Source organism: Stegodyphus dumicola, chromosome 1, assembly GCF_044657685.1.
Source record: "Stegodyphus dumicola isolate Sdum_Otavi_A_Nest chromosome 1, ASM4465768v1".
NCBI lineage: Eukaryota > Metazoa > Arthropoda > Arachnida > Araneae > Eresidae > Stegodyphus > Stegodyphus dumicola.
Genome location: NC_140768.1, coordinates 19,857,146 through 19,877,787, shown reverse-complemented (window position 1 = coordinate 19,877,787; position 20,642 = coordinate 19,857,146). Strand labels below are relative to the sequence as shown.

Sequence of the window (20,642 nt, the reverse complement as noted above, 5' to 3'; positions counted from 1 at the left end):
ATTTTACATTTTAAAATACAAAAAATGAATGATTTATGTGAAGATAATACATCTAATATATATGGAGATCTTTTTTATTATTCTATCATAAATTTTAAGCTCTTTTAAAGTAATAAATGTTTACACATTTTTGTAACATATTTTTTTAGGACTTACATTGGTTCTGCAGTTCACTTTAAAAAGTATTCATGTGTATTTCATTATTGTTTATATAAATTATGGTGACTGAAAAAGCTTATGAATTTTAAGACTGAAAAAAAAATTTTTTTTTTCTTCATACAAACATTCTTCTGTTCCTTTTTTATTATGTATGTAACATTCATGAAAATGTCATTTGACTGCTTAAAAGTATGGCTGCTGACTGCTTTAAAGTATTTAATGTCATTTGACTGCCAAAAATGAAATAAAAATTTCTAAATTAAACACAATGAGAACTCCTCATGTATTTATAAATGACTGAGAATTTGTATTATTTTAATTACTGTATTATATATTTATATATTTTATGCTTTCCCTTTTATGTGGACATGGGATTTACCAAGACCTAGATTTTTAATAAATGATTTGCTGCCAAATAGGCATTTTTTGCTTCATGTTTGATTCTCTGCAGAATAATTTTCCTGTTAAATATTTTTATTTCATTTTGTACACTTTGCTCTGTGTTTGTATGCTTAAATATTTGTTCTAGTTGTATGATTAAAAAAGAGAGAAAAAGGACACTATATACCATTTATAATTATATATATATATATATATATATATATATATATATATATATTAGGCTCTATTGAATTACTGGGTGCTATGGCATTTTGTGCTCCAAAGCAGTTATCATCTTGTTTACCAAGTATTGTGCCAAAGTTAATCGAAGTGTTGTCAGATTCTCACATGAATGTTCAGAAAGCTGGTGCTCAAGCTTTGAAACAAATTGGATCTGTTATAAGAAATCCGGAAATCCAAGGTTAGTAATTTAAAATATGTTTTGTCTTAGTTTCAAATAACCTATCTAAAATTTTCTGTTAAGTTTTTTAAATATCAGGTATATAAAAAGAATAGTTTGCTAATTTTATGAGAAATAAAATTTGTATGTCATATGAGTGCAGTTAATTCATAAAAACTGAGATTAGGAAAAGAAAACTTTGGTGCTCCTCAGTATCTTCTTTACTTTTTTTTTACCATGCATATACCTTCTTTCTGTGATTTGTATATTACTTGCTATATTTGTAGAGCTTTTATATGCCTTCATTTAATTCTGATGTTCCTTTGGCTTGTATGTTATTGCAAAATCAGAATTGGCAAATTTCTTTTGCAGCCAAAAATAGGGGGGTCTGTGGAAATACGTTTCTTCCGCCAAATTGGAAGAAATGGAAATGTGGTTTGATTTACTTGTTGCTGGCAAAGCTCGCTAAGGCTATTTGTCTAAAGGAAGGTATGCATTCATGAAGAACTTTCTAATGAAAAATTGGCTCGTATCCACATCACACATGGGGCAAACTGGCCTTACAGCCACCCCGTTGACCTGGAATCGAACTCAGGTCGAACTACTGGTGTTCAGTGACTTTACCACTTGTCTGATGTTAGTGGTCCTGGAAGAAAACAACTTTTAAATGTATTTCAGGTGTACATTATTGTATCTGTGTTTATTCATAATTTGTGTTACTACTTTAAGTGGTAATATAAATTAGGAATAAACACAGATACAATAATGTACACCTGAAATACATTAAATACATTACCATTTTCGATATAATTTAAGAAGCTTCAGTATTCTAACCTGTCCCCTTATTTTATTATTATTACTGCGTGTATTTATTTTTGTCCACTCACTCTGAAATCTCTTTTCACGTCTGCGAATATAGACGAAATCTGAAACTGAATTTCTGTTCATATGAATAACAAAAATAGCGAAGTTATTAAGAAAGAATAGAAAACAAAAGAATGCAAAGTGAAATAAAAAAATAAAGGAACTTAAATTACAAAACTGAATCTACATCATCATAAAAACTATTTAAAAAAAGTCCCCCCTCCTTCTTTTATTACATGCGATAACCTATTTTTAAGTTTTGGTATTAAAAAAAAAAAAAAAAAGTTTCCTGTTTCGAATGTTGTTAAAAGTGTACTCTTTTGAGTTTAGGGTTAGATTTAATTTTTTTGGGGGGGGGGGGTTCCAGAAAGTAGGCTCAGTTACCCACTCTAGAAAGTGTGAAGGAGGATATATATTTAAATATGCAGTTGCACAATAAGAAATAGGTTTTATGTATATTTTAATATACAATTCATATGAGGTACTTGCTTTTGCATTGATCATTTCAATATTTTGAATTATCTAGGCAAAAAATTATTTCAAAATAGCTTATTATTAAATATGAGAACTGAGCAAATATAAGTTTGACAAGTAGTACTTGTATAGTATTTTTTTCTGCTCACTAAATAATAAACAAAAGGAAGTTTCTTGAATTTGTAAATTAGACATCAATTGAAATTAAATGCAAATATTATTCCATACATTCCAGGAAGATTATATCATTTTCAAAGTACTATTTTATTGAGAAAAAAAAAATGTTTTATAACTTCTGATACCTATAAAAATTCTAAAAATTTAGATTTAACCTCTCTATGTTTATAATGAATACTGCGAGTTTAATTATGAAAGGAAAAAATTTAGGAGAAATAAATCCTGATTGCTGTTATCTCTAATTTTGGAAATTATACAATTTCAAAGGACCTAAATACCAAATTACTTACTTTTACTTTAGATGAAGTTTAAAATACTTCATCTGACTTTTACTTTTGGGAATACCTCATGGGGCTGTGTAAATAACTCAAAGACTTAAAATAGCTAAAAGAAAATATCAAAACTGAAATTAACTGCACTCATGATATGCTTTTCAAGAAACATCATGGAGTAAGGTGCCTTGAAAGTAAAGTAAAAGGTAGTTTTGACTATGGATATAGATGATGGAATGTTTACGATGTTTATCTTATAAATATAGAGGTTTAAATCTAAATTTCCCCTAGTATTTATCGACTTTAGAAAGTACAAAATGTTTTTCTTAGTTACACGTGTATTGTCTTGATGGTTTGATTCAAATATCCCATTAAAGTGGAACATGAATTCCTCAAAGAGAATCATGCAATAGCTCATTGACATGTTTTGTATCTTAAAATCTAAAGTAAATAATGTGTTGTATAATTTTCAAAAAAGGGCAAATTAAATGAGACATTAAGTGCCATCCATAATGAATGGAGGGATTATAAATTATATTTCAACAGTAATAGGTATTGCATTAAACTGCAACAAAAAATTGAAATCTCCTGTTTAACAAATTGTTATTAATCTTAAAATTCACAAATTTATAATGTTTAATATATTTTATTTTTGTTCACTTTAAATTACTTCATTCCTTGTATCATCCAAAAGAATTGTCTCTATGATCCACTTCTTTTTTAATTCAAAATTAATTTTAATTTTAGAAAATGTTATGAAATTTTAGTTCTTAAGTTTTATAATAAAAGTTAATAAAAATAATAATGATAGTAAATAAATTATTTTGAACCCGTTTTCCCTATTTTTAGCAATTGTGCCAACTCTATTGGATGCGCTCCAAGATCCATCAAAGAAAACATCTCCATGTTTGGCTGCTTTACTCGATACTCGATTTGTACATTTTATTGATGCACCATCACTCGCTTTAATCATGCCTGTTGTACAGCGAGCATTTCTTGACAGGTCAACTGAAACTCGAAAAATGTCAGCTCAGATCATTGGAAATATGTATTCATTAACAGATCAAAAAGTAATGTAACTTTTTCCCTCTTTGTATATTGTCACAAGCAAAATTTTTATATTGTTAGATTATTATCTTTAATTTATAATTAATCTTTGTAGTTCTTAAAATAATTTTTAGATTAAAATTTGTTCTGTGTTCATATTATTGTATAAGATTTTGAAATTAAAAGTTAATATTCCAATCTGTGCATCAGTAAACTGCATTTCAATAAAGTAATACATGTTATTATTTGCAAAAATTAATTCTTAATTTAAATTATATATGCATATATATAGTTACTGAGAACTATTGCATCTTCAAGTTGCTCTCGTGTTCCATTTATTTTAGTGTTAAACATATAACTCTTTATATTGTTGAATTTGGACAGGGTAAATAGCTAAATTCTGAATATTACATTCATATAGAAATCAAAATTTTATAATTACTGTTTAAGATGATAAAAAAGTATTAATTATGTTTTTGCATGTGTCATATTTATAGTATATGTAAAATCTTCTTACATCATTTTAAAAATTAAAGTTTTCATAATGGAATTCGTTGATGCAGTTGAGGAAAAGCTCTAAGTTTTAATGGTTTAATATTCAGTATCTGAAATGAACTCTGTTGCATACAAATAATTTCAATGTGTTTTTAGATGATCCTCTATAAGTATACCAAAGATCATTTATTATTATCTAAACTAGAGTTATGTGTATTATTCATTGGTATTCATTTCACTTCATACACTATATTCTGTTTAATTTCTTTTAAAAAAATTTTAAATATGCTTTTAGAAAATTGCAATCTCTTAAAATATTTCCAACTGTACTAAATCTATTTTTCAATTTATTTTCAGGACTTAGCACCTTATTTGCCAAACATAATACCAGGATTGAAACAGTCTCTTCTTGATCCTGTGCCAGAAGTTAGTATGCATTTAATATATATTTTGCACTGTGTAATGTGATTTATATGCATGTTCTATTGATTAAAGCATGAAATTTTCCATCTTTTCTGATTGGATTATGAATAGTGTTGCAGTAGCTTTATGCATGTAATACATTCTGAAAGAATTGGTGTGATTACATATTTATTTAAAAAAATTAATTTCTTGTTACAAATGGATATGCAAACAAATATATTCATCCAGATTCTTACAAAAGTAATGCTGTAACTTAGGAAAGTAAATACAGAGATTACTTAGTTATTTGAAATGCCTGTGAATAGGAGTAGACTGTAATATTAAAATTTAATGTTACTAAGAGTAATAAGATTTTTCATTATATGGTATCAGTTTATTGTACTGGGAATAGCCATTTGTTTAATAATATATTGAAACAAATAAAAATTTATAAAAAAAAAAAAAAAAAGAATTACAAAGGCAATAAAAAGAAGTTGGGTGGGTGAGATTGCAGTAAACTCTCCTGTCTAAATTGAAAATGTATCTAACGACATATTCAAATAGCTTATTGACCAGATAAAGATATATTTTAAATAATACAGAATAAGAGGTAGAGAAAAAACGCATTGAATTTTATATTAATACACTTCATGATTGAGTAGCATTAGTTACTTGGAGACTATCAAGTCTATTCACATTTTCCCTCCAGACATTATTAAGCAATTGTGGGGTCACAGTTGCCATTTCTGTGGTAATTTGATTTTTTAATTCTTCAATGCTGCAAATCTCTTTAAAAAAAAAAAGAAGAAGAAGAAGAAGAAGTGGTGTGACATTCAGAGAGCAGAGTGACCATGAAATTGATCCATCTCTACCAATCCAGTAGTCTGGAAATGTTTCATCAAAGAAATCAAGTAGCCCAATGACAGGCATCCCCATTCTGTTGAGGAAAAAAATGTTTGGCTGCATTTCTTCAAATTGTTGTATAGCAGACAGACCCAGCATATCAAAGTAAATGTCCAAATTAATTGGTGATACAGAAAAAAAAGAAAGAATCAGTCACTTCGTTGTGAGTTAATAAGCACCAAATATTAATTTTTATGCTACCTCGCTCAATTTCCCTTACACTATGCAGGTTTTTTTACATCAAAATGCTACAGCTATGTTGATTAACCTCTCCTGTAGAATAAAATGATGCTTCATAACTAAATATGATTTTTTTTAAATTGATCATCATTACTGATCTGGTCAAGAATGTCCATAGAAAATTCAATACCAATGACTCGATCATTAGGTTTGAATTATTGACAAATATGCAATTTATACATAGTCGGTTAGTTTCAACAGTTTATGAATAGTCAACCTAGGAATTCCAGTTTGCACAACGAATGAATTTGCTGGATCTTCACAGAAAAACATCTGAAGTGATGAAAACATTTTCATCACTGATACTTGGCTTACTTGCAGCTCCTGTATGCAAAACATGTACGTTTCTCATAACTATTTTAACCACATTTTAATAGATTATTCCATCGGTGGAGGTTTATTAAATTCCTGCCGAAATCACCTCTGAACTGTTTTCTGATATTTTGTTTCCCATAATCAGAGAATGTACATTGCTTTTTTACTGAATGATGCCATTTTGTCTGTAAACAAAAAGTTCCCTGTTCCGTTCCCAAAAATTAGAATAAATGAAATTCCTGGAAGTAAAGAAAATTATATCCGGTTACTTCATAAAATTAAGTTTCAATTTGATTTGTTTTCCGATGATGTGTAGTGGCTAAAAATATTTTCTAAATTAAAAATCAACAAACAGTTTACTTATTTAGAAAAGTATCTTTATTTAGGAAAAATTTTGTCACTTTCTTTAAAGTCATAAAAATAATATTTTATGCATCATTCTTGAAACTTGCTTGGCATTGTATTTTTGAAATAAATCACCAAAATTTAAAATTACTTTTGATTTACTTCAGAATTATGTGTTTTTAATGAATACTAGAAATCTACGAAATTAATTATTCATTTAAAACTACTTATACTTTTGCTTCCATAGGTTCGAAGTGTGTCAGCACGAGCATTGGGTGCCATGGTAAAAGGAATGGGAGAAAGCAGCTTTGATGACCTATTACCTTGGCTCATGCAAACCCTTACATCGGAGGCTAGTTCTGTTGACAGGTCTGGTGCAGCTCAAGGTAAGATTATGAATTAAATAAAATCTCTAAAAGATGGAAATACTTGCCTGATTAAGAATTTCTAAATTATTTCTTAGTGTGGTGAGACAGAATGATTTTTTTACCCATCTGTTTCAAACAATTTATACGAAAGCATTTAACTTAAATTAGTACATGTATCAGTTAATTAATCGTATTGTTGAATTTAAAGTTTTTTTTTTTTTTTTTTTTTTTTTTTAATTTTAAATGATTGGAAAAATACTCTGCTATAGTAATACAGTCAAAAGTTTGCTATAGTAATACTCTGCTATAGTAATACAGTCAAAAGTCGTTAATCCGGACTTGTCGGGACTTCGGCGATTCTGGATTATCAATTTTTCCGGATTATAGATCATTAGTTTAAATCTGGTAAGATGGCATGCAGAAATTATAAAATTAAAAATATGAAACTGTAATTTATGAAATAAAGAACAATTATGATCTAAAGGGTATCAAAATTTACAAAAAAAAGCTTAATATTTATTTGTTTACTTTATTAAACATTTCTTTTAATGTAAGTTGTTTAAGTTGCTTCGTTTTTTATGTGATAATACTTTCTCTTTAATTCTATAAACAGACATCATTTCTTGTTCAGTTACAAAGTTTCGCTGTTCAAGTCCTATAATTGCTGTGTCGAGAATACCGACTAATTTGTCAATCGAAATTTTTTCGTTTTCAATAACCTCTGTGTCACTTTCTTTGCTATCAGAAGGGAATTATAATGAGGAGGAATTTGATTTAAATCGAATCAAAGACGGAGTACATCGAGATAAAATACTACATTTAGTAAGGAATTATAAGCCATGTAAAATAAAAACATCTGCCCTGAAGATAAGGATAGTGCTGACAGATCAATTTCCAATTCATTGCGCACCGCGTCGTTCCCCCCAGCTCATCAGTAAACATTACAGAATTCCTTTAGGCTTTGTTGAAAATGACCCAATTTTATGGGCCTCTAAGATTTCTCAAATAAAATTCATGCAATGGTAAAGCAACTGATTTGAGTTGCTGTGACAGCTTAAAGGTCTAAAACCACACTTCTTAGTTCACTTCATAGTTTCTTCAGGCAAAAAATGACAGAAAACTGTCTCCAGTTGCTGTTGGGTGCCCTTACCAGGCTGTCTATAAAATGATTTGCTGCTTAAAAACCAATTTCAAGTTCTTCATAGGGAAATTTGAGATGTATTTTATTCTTGAGCAACCTTGATTTCCCCCCTTCTAATTCTTCCAATTAACCATTACTTTGGCCCTTCACTTGGTGCCTTTGAGTCATAATTAATGGTCCCTCACAGAAATCCCATTTATTTTGAACGATAGCGCAACCCCAAATTCCAACATGTGTCCTTTGTGCAGTTTATTGTTGGTTATCTAATTTGCATATTTTATATGCTAATAGAAATTAGTCTTCTAATTACAGAATTCCAATTTTGCATTCAATTTCTGTTAATTAAAATAATTAAACGTTTGGGTATCGATGGAAAACTTTGACCTGTGAGCATATTTTTTTCAGCTTATCCTTTCATTTTAATGAGCAGTGTAGTCTAAAAATACATGAAACATTTTGCTGTTGTTATTTAACTGTAGAGTTTATTCAAAAGCTTGTTCAGTTGTATCATAATTAAAGAATGCTTTTATTGTATTAATATAAATTATCAATAATTTATTTTAATATGTTCTGTAATCAGCTGCTAAAATTTTATCACCCTTTTTCCCTCACTATTTCAACATTTTGGCTGTGTTTTTTAAAATATGAACTTAATTTCGTTCTTATGAGATTGCTTGCATACATTTTTAAATTTTAATATTTATGAAAGCTTATTTATATTTGATCCATCAAATAAAACTGTTGTGCATTATGTATGTGGTGTACTTTATCATTAAAATACTAGAATTTAATTTTTTCACTGATGTAACTGTTTTAACACGTTTGAACCGAGTTCACAAAGAATCTTGAATTGAATTCATCTGTAAGCAGTTCTGCTTCATCCAAATTTGCACTGGAGTTCATTCTGACTAAGTTTTCTCTTTTGCATGTTGAAAAATATCAGTGGGATACATTAAAAAAGAAAGAAAAATTGTTTTTAAATCTGAAGGCTTTCAGATTTTAAATTACATTTAAACGGGGTTTTTTAAACATTTTGTGTGTTACCTTTATTTATTAAATATCGTGTTCTTTGCACTTAAACCATAAAATTCAGTTCAATGTCACAAAATAATTTCAAAATGAGCATATCTTTAGAATTTCTGATACACAGTTCCGTACGCTGGAGATAAAAAGGGGTGTTCCCCCCCCCCCACCATAGAGTATTACCATTGCTCGCTTTTAAATCGCTCAATTTGTTACTAAAAAATTTGTTAAAATTTTACAAAATGTGAAATCGATAAAAAAACAAATTTGGTCTTCATGCCCATATTTGTAGGAGGATTATGTCATTCAGAATTTGATGGCTCTATGTCCTGTAGTTTTATCACAATGCGAGAAGTAGACATACATTTATGCAGATTTTTCATTATTTAATTTCTTCAAATATAATACAGGACTCTAACATTTGATGGCAACAGTTTGAAAAGTGATTCACAAACGAAACAAATCGTAAAAGGAAAATAATCGTCCTTCAGAGACAAAGCCCATTTGGTCTAAAAACCCAAACCCACATGTCCCTTAAGTACAATATACTTAAACATTTATACTTTTGCTTGTTACAATAGTAATTTTATATTATTTCTTTCAATAAATCAGTTTATCACCGTAATAAATGTAAATATTTACCATTTAGAAGAAACAGTTTTCAATTTAATTTAGAAGTTAAACAACAAAAATCAGCATTATATTTTCACAGGACAAGTTTCGACGATTTTTACCAAACCGTCATCCTCAGCTGCCAAAGCGCAAATGAACGAGATAAGATAAGAATGGCTGGACAGGAGTTAAGCTATTGGTGCCATCTGTTGATGAAACAAGAACTAAAACACAATTTCCTTAAAGGCTGAAGGCAAAGATGGATTGGAATTAGGGTTGTTAACTAGAACATAAAGATTTGGTTTTTTTTTTTTTTTACTTCTAATTAATACTTGTTCAGCATGTTATTCTATCTTAATCTTCAGTTTCTTCTAATGCAGTAATGCTAGAACTACACACATGTAACAATGGAAATTTAGGTTATGAGATACAGTAATGAACACAAAGTTAGTCAAGTATATAAAAACTATTCTTGAAACACCTACATGTAAAAATATAACATAAAAGGGAACTTATTTGTAAAATTGAAATAAGAATATCTGTGGCTGGAATTTATATGTCCCATTAAGCCCGATGAGTTAAAAGAACATCTTAATAGTTTTATTTCTGTATTGCAATAATTATGTAACTTACTAATCTATACTAACTATACTTGTATCTATATTAACTTCTTTTTTGCTAAATATCCTGGATCAGTTTAACATTTCTTTTGAAAATTATTTTTAGTTAAAATATACCCATATCATGATAGTATTTAATTAATTAATTTTTATTGGATCCATCCTTAGGATTAAGTGAAGTTATTGGAGGATTAGGTGTAGAAAAACTTAAATCCTTTATGCCTGAAATTATCAGCACAGCAGAGAGAATGGACATTGCTCCACATGTTAAAGATGGCTATATTATGATGTTTATATATCTTCCAATGGTTTTCAAGAAGGAATTTACTCCATATATAGGGCAAATTATTAATCCAATTTTAAAGGTAAGTTATGGTTTAAATTGATTTAATGTATGGTATTACCTCTATATCCTGATGACAACTTTTAAGACATTGTTAATTATTATTTAACTGCAGTGTGAATATATACACACATTTGTAATAACAGCTTGTCATCTAAATTAATAAAAAGTTATGTACTTTAGTAAACTGATATTTTTAAATGGTCACCATAGATAGTGTTTTGAAAATATATATATACTGTTCCCCTCATTGTTTTACCATTTAAAGAATATTTTTTTCTGCTTGATGCTTATGAATTAACATTGTATGTTACATAAGAAAAATGTGCTTCAGTATTATTTAATATTATATAAATATCCCTTTTCATTCTTTCATATATTTATTTACGTATTAATTTTTTAAAAAAAAGTTGTGGTAATTCCCACACCCACCCCATTGTTGTTCCTTTTACCCCTATTTATTTCTAATTTTAACTTTTTTAAATGCATGATATAAATATCATGAACAGGTTTGATAAGTACTCATTCACACTCATGTCCATAAATTAAGGATATTTCGAAGTCACGTGGAAATCGAACTCTAAAATAAATATGTCACCTGTAAAATCACTTCACACATCTTCAAGACTCGTATGCAAATTTCAGGAAGTAACCAGATGACACCGATGGTACGTCACAATGACGAGAGTGTAAGAGAGTGATATAAAAGGAATACAGGCAAAGACGTAAAATTGTTCGCAGGAGCTTTATAAGCATTTCAGTGCAATAACCGAATAATTAGGACACAAAGGACGCATTTGGATGATTTTTTACGTGGTAGAATTATCGGCCATCCGGAATGTGGGCGTACCCAACTGGTAGTATCAGATGAACTTGGAATTGCCCAGAGTGTCATCTCCAGGCTTTGGCAATGATTCCAAGATGATGGTAATGTGAGTAGATGTTACAGCACTGGTCGCCCCAGAGTTACAATGCCGAATAAGGACTGGTATTTGGCAGTTACTGCCTAAAGTAACAGGCGGAGCACAGCCTCAGACCTGTCCCGTCAGCTCTCTTCAACCACTGTTATGACAATTTCAAGGCAGACCATGTACAGACGCTTAGGACAGATTGGTATATATGCTCGTAGACCTGTCAGATGCGTTCCACTTACTGCAACTCACTGTCGCCTGCGGTTATCCTGGAGTAGAGAGCATGCATTATGGACACTGCAGTGGGCTTGTGTGATGTTTTCCGACGAGTCCAGGTTTAGCTTGCAGTCTGATTCTCGCTGGACTTTCATATGGAGAGCTCCAGGTACCCGTTACCACCAAGAAAACATCATTGAAAGACACCGTTACGGTGGTGCAGGAGTGCTCGTTTGGGATGGAATTATTCTGGGTTCCAGAACTGACCTGCATGTTCAAATTGGAACCATGACAAGCCAAATCTATCGGGACGTCATTCTGGAACAACATGTACATTTGTTTAGGGGTGCCATAGGCGCACAATTTGTGTTTATGGATGACAACGCCCGTCCTCACCGTGGGAACATCGTAAGCGAATGCCTTCAATCAGAGGATATCACTCGTATGGACTGGCCAGCATTCTCACCGGACTTGAATCCAGTAGAGCACGTGTGGGACATGCTTGGCCGACGTGTTGCAGCCCGTCAACCTCCTCCTACATGTCTACCGGAACTTCGGAGAGTATTGCTTTTTGAGTGGTGTGATATCCCCCAAGATCAGATCGATAATTTGATACTCAGCATGCCTAGGCGTTGTACGGACTGTATTGCATCATCTGGGAGACATACAATGTATTAACAATCATACCAACCATGTAATATTGTTTTTTTGTAAATAGGTATTTTTTGTAATTTGCTCCAGGGAGAAAAAATGGCTAATATTTTTAATAATATCAAACATATAGCACCTTTTGTTTAATAAATAAGCTTTACAAATAAGTCAAATTTGTTTTGCTTCTAACTCTTCCTTTGCCTGATTTTGCATTATCCTTAATTTATGGAGATGAGTGTAAATATCTATATCGTAGCTACTAACTGTCCTAGCTTTACTATGAGACTTCCATTTTTTCACCGCAATAACTAGTCTCGTGGGAGATACTGAATCACCTGATTTTTAATTTTTAGTGTGAGGAAAATGTTTCCCACTAATAAATTAAAGAAACTTAAATTATGCAAATTATATCACCTAACAGCTTGAGATTTTCAGCATTATTTTTCTTATTAAGTTTTATTTCATCTGAACTATCCTAACCCACTGTAGACATTTACAGAACATTTTATGAAGATTTAACAAAGTTCAGGTAACCGAGAGTAAAAATTGGGAGTAGTTAATTGCTTTAATTTATTCATTTCCCATTTACTGATAGGTCCTTAAAAGTACTTAATTTCTGTGTGCAGAAATGTGTATGAACCCTGTATAGCCTCTTCATTTATTACCACTTCTCCACATTTCATCACAGCTTCCATTAATTGGTAAATTTCACCTTTTGTTTGCGATATCTGAAAATCTTCAAAACCACGGCTATCATTATAAAGTTTAGCTAGTGTTTGCTGTTGACAATCTATTCTGAGTTTAGTGACTAAAGATGTTGTTCTGCTAAATTTTGTCTTGCTTCTATCGCATGTTGACAAAGTTAGGCCTGAATTACATTAATTTAGTTATTTATTATACTCCTGCACAAGCTCAAGTGTTATCTGAGTTCAAAATGACTAAACAGATGCTTAAAATGTATACTTAAAACTTGTTCAAGGCCAGCACTACACATTTTATGGCCCAGTGTAGTCTCTGCTGCTGCCAAGTGCCTTCCTAAATTCTAAAAATATTTTCACCCCTAATTTTGCATCCTTTGCTAAATTCTAAAGATTTTGCCATCTCTTAATTTTGTTGCTCAGTGCATCTCTAAATTCTAAAAATTTTGCTGCCTGGTATGGCCACATCAGCTGTGGCACCAGTCCTAGGCTTAACTGAATAACAAATCAGGTATTCTTATTTCAAACTGCCTTAATTGTAATCTTTTAGCCTATGAATATATTTATGAAATTATTTTTATTTATCAAGTATATGGTGTAATATTTTATTATTTAACAAATAAGTATATTTATTATTAACAACGCCATATTTGTATCTTTTAACCGTTGCTCAGTATCATAAGAAATTGTTATTCTGAAAGTTTTATCAGCTAGTAGATGTATGAAAAATTTGTAACTAAAAGACTGTATTCAAATTATGTATCTCTGTAAGCTAAAAATAAAGTTTATGTTTTACTAAGAAGATAATCTGTTGTTTTGTCAAATACTGCAAAATATGTTACAAGGGAAAGAATTTTCTATTGAATTTCTCCTGGTCAACATACTCAACACTTAGCAGCAGTTAGCTATATCTGTAATCGTCCACAAGCATTAAATACCAAACAGCATGCCATAGTATATGTAGAACACTCAATGGCATGATGTTTGATATTTAATTATTAATATGATGGCATGCTGATACATAAAGATGGCATACTGTATGGCATTTAATTACTGATATTAAAAATAATAATAATAAATGTATTTAAACTTTACAATATCCATATATTAAAAAAAATTTGACATTAAACAATTCATTCATATGTGTACATAGTTCTCAGTTTTATTCCATATTTATCATTATCCTTTTTCTGTTCAGGCTTTAGCAGATGAAAATGAATATGTTAGGGACACTGCCTTGCGGGCTGGCCAGAGAATTGTGAACATGTATGCAGATACAGCCATTACACTTCTATTACCTGAACTTGAAAGGGGTCTATTTGATGATAACTGGCGAATAAGATACAGTTCTGTTCAACTTTTAGGAGATCTATTGTACAAAATATCAGGTAGGTGGTATATTAATTATTTAGGCGTATTTAGTTTTCAATTTATTTTTGTTATAGAATAAACGATGGACAGGTAATTTTTTCTTTTGAAAAATCGGAGCATGAGAAAAATTATGAAAGCTCTTTAATTTTTTAAGTAAGTGTTTCTGAAATTCCTTGAATTGTCATAACTTATATATTACCATAGAATTAGTTGTCAAGGGCCTTAATGTGCATTAAGTGTTTTTTTTTTTTTTTTTTTTTTTTTTTTTTTTGTTAAAAATGTAGCTTTCCTCTGCTCGTTTTATATAATTAACAGTTACATTATTTTATTTTTTTAAGTTTGAGAAAGATAAATGTTATCTCTATCAAATCCATTTGAAAGGATTCTATTGCATCGTAATTTGGAATGTTTTTGCATTTTATATTACTTTCGAAGCTTGAAAATTTACTTTAAAATAATTGCTAAAAGTACCACAGAATTAAAACAACAGTAGTTTTACTTTCCTCATTGTAGAAACACATTAGCAGTTTTCAACTTATCTTATTTTTCAACCTCCTCCATAATTTTTTTTCTTTCTTTCTTTTTAAATATTCTGAAAATAATATTAAAGTTTTATGCTTTTCTGACAATCTGCTGAAAAGTATGAGTGTTCAAGTTAACACTTTCAAATTAAGAAAACCAGGAATGACTCGGGAAAATTTGGGAGTTAAACATGTGTTAAGAACTGCTTATGTGTCTGTTTTCTCACAAATGCCAAAGGCACATGAAGTTGTTGGTTGGGAGAGAGGGACTGGCAATGCTCTGTATGCTTTCTTTTTTGAAAGTTAAAATGATTTTTACCTCTAAACTGGAAAAAAAAAAAAATTTTTTTTTTTTTTTTTTTTTTTTTTTTTGCATCTAAAAACTGACAGTTTAAATGGATATGATAGTTTATCAGATTTCTTTTTATTGTTATTTTCTTATTCATTTTGTTAGTATTTTGCAAAACTGATAGTTTAACAAGAGTTGACTGTATTTAATCTCAAAATTTGGGGTATTTTGGCATCATTTCCATTTTTTGAAGGTTCAGTTAATAAATAAAATTAGAATAACTAATGGGCTTTTCTCCTTAAACGCTAGTCAATGATATTTTGCAAAACTGATAGTTTAACAAGAGTTGACTGTATTTAATCTCAAAATTTGGGGTATTTTGGCATCATTTCCCTTTTTTGAAGGTTCAGTTAATAAATAAAATTAGAGTAACTAATGGGCTTTTCTCCTTAAACGCTAGTCAATGATATTTTTTTTTTGTGATTTAGTAATGTGTAACATTGTATAATTTTGTTACACATGCTGAAAGAGTAACGCAAATAATTTATAAGTTATTAAATGCTGAAAATAAATTGTTCTTTTTCTCATGAAGTTTTATTATTTTAGAATCATATTCCAATTATCATATGAAAAATATTCATTAAACTAGAAATAGCTTTATTAATTGGCTAATTGCCATTATTGAAACCTCTCGGTGTTTCTTAGAATAATAATTCTTTATGATTCTGCCAATAAAATCTCTTTTTTGAAAAGATTTTCATTAGCCAATACTTTTTATGACAATCCATGCATAAATGCTTTTTATTTATTCTATTAATACCAGAGATTTGTTTTAATCTGATATTTTATGTTACATAAAAAAGCAAATGTTTCACTCTTCAATTTGGTGCATGGCTCCTGAATGATCTCCAGATTGAATATGAAATATCACGGTCAATTTTTATCCTACAGAAGTCACACTTCTTTTATTTTTCATAATAATTATAAAACATTTTTAAATAACAAGTATTACAGAAAGCAGGTTATAAGGTATTTCTCCCACTTTCTTAGCGAGCCTTCGTGGTGTAGTTGTCTGCACGCTCAGTGTGTAATTGAGAGGTCTGCGGTTCGATTCCTGTCAAAGGCATTGCTAATTTTTCATCTCTGTGGCTTTTTCAATCAACCTAATATCTCTATAAAGTGAATATGTAGGGAAAATATATATATATATATATTTTTTTATGCTGAAACCTGTATGTATGGAAGTATATGTCTGTGACCAAAGGTTGTGAAAAAAAGGCCAGGTAAAAACTTCTGTGGACATGGTGTATATATGTATAGTATACAAAAGAGAAGTATCTCAAAACCCATTCTAACAGATCTTGATAAGTGTTGTGTCTGTTGGCCACCTGTAAATTAACTCTGTTATTCTTATGTCTTTTTACAGTGTTCTTGAATATTAAATCTGTCCTTATAACAGTTTTTTTATAACAGAGGCCTTATTTTTAGAGCAAGTTTTATCAGTAAAATTTTTAAACATTTCTTATTGTGTTTTATTTCTATATTTAACTAACTTAAGAGACATATTTTTTTAGAAAATTGTGCTATCATGCTGTTCTTTTAAGATGAGGAATGTCTTTTGTTTCTCAATTAAATCATTGTTTTAATTGATTAATTAGGTGTGTCTGGTAAAATGACAACAGAAACAGCTGATGAAGATGATAATTTTGGAACTGAGCAATCCCACAAAGTAAGTTTTCCCTTCCGTACAATCAAGTAAAGAAAGTATACAGTTACTGCAAATTAATTCTTTTTAATTAAAAATCTAAAGAATATTGTATTGCTTCTATGATTTGTGTTTAAAATTTGTTTGTTTTAATAGGCTATCCTCGGATCTCTTGGTTATGAGAGGCGTAACAGAGTTTTGGCAGGTCTATATATGGGAAGATCAGATGTCGCTCTTATGGTGAGGCAAGCAGCATTACATGTATGGAAAGTAGTTGTGACAAATACGCCACGAACTTTGCGGGAAATTCTACCTACCCTGTTCTCATTACTCTTAGGTTGCTTAGCTAGCAATAGCTATGATAAGCGTCAGGTATAGTTTATGAACTTTTCTGAAATCATATATATTTAAAAATATTTTACTGTACTAGATTTCCTCCCTTTCTTTTTGAATGTTTATTTTTATGTTATATATATCCATGTTGTTTAATTTATGCTGTATAAATAATGATCATGTAAATGTTTGCAAATTCAAAAAAAAAATTAGTTTTGTGATTATTAAATTTTAACATTTTAGCAGTAGCGTGTTATACATTTCAGATCTCTCTCTCTCTCTCTCTTTTTTCCATAGATATAAAATTTAGCAAATTGTAATGTTCTTGAATTAAAAATTTATTATTTTTAAAAAGTGGCTGAAAGCAGGTGCAGAAAAAAAGTTCTTTCATTAGGGGACTTGAATAAATTTGCTATCCTTTGAAATTGATTATAGTTTATTTTATTGATGATTCTGTAAGCAAAATTTTCCTGTAAAGACTATAAAATTCAAAAAGATGTAAATTTAACAATTAGGAATTTTCTTTAACATAAGCAAGCATACAATACTGTAGTTTCTTCTTAAGCTGCAAGATCAGAAACAATGTACTGAGTAAATGCAGAAATCAACTAGGATATTTTCATATAGTACTAGAAATAAAAATCATAATGTTGACCGCTTAAAAAAAATTAAAAAATGGGATTCCTGTGTCCACAGTGAGTAACAGTGGATGATTTATGAATTTCTTTTTCCTGTGTCCATGTTTCATGCTCCTTGATGCAAAATTTCAAGACTCGCCTTTCTTGATCAATAAATTTTGAGTTGCATTGGCAAGATCTGCTAGTGGAGAAAAGTAAATGAGAAGTATTTATGGAATTAAATTCTTAAAAAGTAAAGGGTTAGAATTTGGATTGTTAATTGGGACAAAGATCTTTTTGGATGTAAAAAGTTTACAGTGAATCTAATTTGGAAACAAAAACAAAATTCCTAAGTGAAGGAATTGGAAGTGGGAGAAAATTAGAAAGTGGGATTTTTTACAGTGGTGCATAATAAATGATTTAAAAGTTTTTCATTTGTCTAAATTTTAGGCTGCTTGATACAAAATTTCAAGACTAACTAACCAGTATAGTTTATGTTTTACTGGCAGGGTCTTCTTTGATATCTCTGATGTTCATAAGTGAAGTAAAGTTTGAAGTATAAATTGTATTAGTAGTGAAAAGAAAAATATAAGTTAAACATGTATAAAATGTAGGGCTCGTCCCTTTCTTCCTATTAAAATATTGAACTATTTATATTGTATTTATTTTATTATTGGGATTTTTCCTGCAAAGTTTCCTCATTCACTTTTGTAATTATTTGCGCTTATCACTAACAGAATGGCTAAAGTCATGGAACTGTTTTTTAAACCAAATGAGTTAGCTGCATGTTTTTCTCTTGATTGTGTAGCACACGTCTAAACCAGTTTGCTTTCAAAAGGTTCTCCATTAAGGTATCCTTTTTCCGTATACGGGATGAATCTGAACAAGTGGGCAAAACTTTGGGGAATGATAGAAGTCAGCTATACGAGCGATATTGGTCATAGAATGATGCATGGTCAGAACGCAAGTGGTGAGAGGTTAAAAGGCTCCACTGGCAGATTTAAAGAATTAACTCAAGAATGAGAAGAGATAATTCAGAAAACATTTTATTATCAGACATGCTCATAGAAATTGCTCAAAAAACCTTCCACCAGCTGTAATGCAGTCTTCACACCTGCAGGATAGGGATTGACGCACATTTGCAAAAACACCAGGCATATCTCGAATATCGCCAACAACAACAGCGATCCTGGCGACTAGATCCATATTGGTTTCAATGGGGCAGTCATATATTAGGCTTTTCATGTGGCCCCACAGGAAAAAGTCCAAACACGAGAGATTTGGTGATCTTGGTGGCCAAACTGGGAGCAATCCATCATCAATCCATCATCCTGGAAATTTCGTGGTTCATATAACCTGCAATACAGGGTCGAAAAAGCCATTGGATGCGAGGACTGACCGTTTTTATATCATTTATTTGCTTTGCCACCTAGCAGCTCTCAGTTTGCATTCTGATCATGTATTCCATGACGAATATTGCTCGTATAGCTGCCTTCTATAACCCTCTAAAGTTTTACTTACTTGTTCAGATTCACCCTGTATTTCTTAAATACTTTGCTATAATTAATTACCTTATTCAGTCTTAACTGCAATCGCTTGCAAGAAAAAGTGTACAAAAATTGGTGAGTTTCAGTGAAGTCTTCAAGATGCTTCCAGTTATCTCACAGAACAGAAAAACTGTGTGGAACAGGGATGGCCAACCTTTTGGGGAAGAGCGCCACTATCTGTTGGAAAAAAGAAAAATATTATGCCTGCCACTTCCAACACTCTAAAAAATATTAAAAGCCCAAAGTATTTTATTTGTAAGCTGATTATAGGATTTTTTTCCTGAAATAGCACATTTTTTTTTAATGTAAGCCTGAGTAATGGACATTTAAAAAATAATATAATAAATAAAACAAATGTACAAACTAGAGTTTTATTGTTAATAAACATTTTTAAATGTTCAGTCAGTTATGTATAAAATAAATGAATAATTTGGAATATTTAATTCTACATGGCTATTAAACAATGAGTACCTAAATGTAGTTTTGGATTATGTAGTTTTTTTTACCGAGTCATCTATATTAGGATTAGTTCTTGAAGATGCTAACAAAATTAGGTCTTTTAGGTACATATCAGTCAATCTTGAACAATATTTTATGTTCATAATCTACAACAATATCTGACAGCCAAATTATGTAAATTCGGGAACTTGCTTGTTGGTACAAATTTCGAAAATTCAATATGGTTTGGATCACTTTCAGTTCAAGTAAATTCCTTGTATTTGCTTTTAAGTGTAGTATACTGCTGTAGGTCAATAATTTCAATTTGGATTTCAGTTGGGTAACAATTAAAATCTGTCATAGAAATTATTATATTTATTCTAATCTGTTTGTGTACCTATTGATGAAGTTGATACAGACATTATTATTTTTTAAATCTTTTAATTTTTCAATGAGTCTTCACGTGCTGCTTTTAAAAGTTCACCATGACACCCGTGCCAGAGGTTGTTACTATAGCAAGGACTAAATTTAGATCCAATATTAGTAATGACACATTAGAAAAAATTTTATTCGCAATTGTAGGCCTACATGCTAGGAACAAAATTAAGAAATTTCTTAATCAAAATCTGCCACTCTTCTGAGCATTTGTATGAAAACTGATTAAAACATTTTTCTGTTAAAAGGGGCAAATAATAAAACTACTTTTTTTACATGTCGGTGTTTTTGTACTGTTTGCATTTAAGAATTAGTAACTGAACATTCAG

The 20,642-nt window shown here is 30.2% G+C and overlaps 1 protein-coding gene across 1 annotated transcript in view; it reads left to right on the top strand.

Moving 5' to 3' along the window:
- l(3)80Fj (lethal (3) 80Fj) overlaps positions 1–20,642 on the top strand; it is a 160,260-nt gene that overhangs the window by 116,215 nt on the left and 23,403 nt on the right. The window contains exons 34-41 of the mRNA XM_085813394.1: positions 782–961; positions 3,577–3,797; positions 4,627–4,695; positions 6,722–6,860; positions 10,407–10,603; positions 14,256–14,445; positions 16,897–16,967; positions 17,100–17,315. Of these exons, the coding sequence (XP_085669520.1) occupies positions 782–961; positions 3,577–3,797; positions 4,627–4,695; positions 6,722–6,860; positions 10,407–10,603; positions 14,256–14,445; positions 16,897–16,967; positions 17,100–17,315 (1,283 nt within the window). The remainder of the gene's footprint in view (positions 1–781; positions 962–3,576; positions 3,798–4,626; positions 4,696–6,721; positions 6,861–10,406; positions 10,604–14,255; positions 14,446–16,896; positions 16,968–17,099; positions 17,316–20,642) is intronic.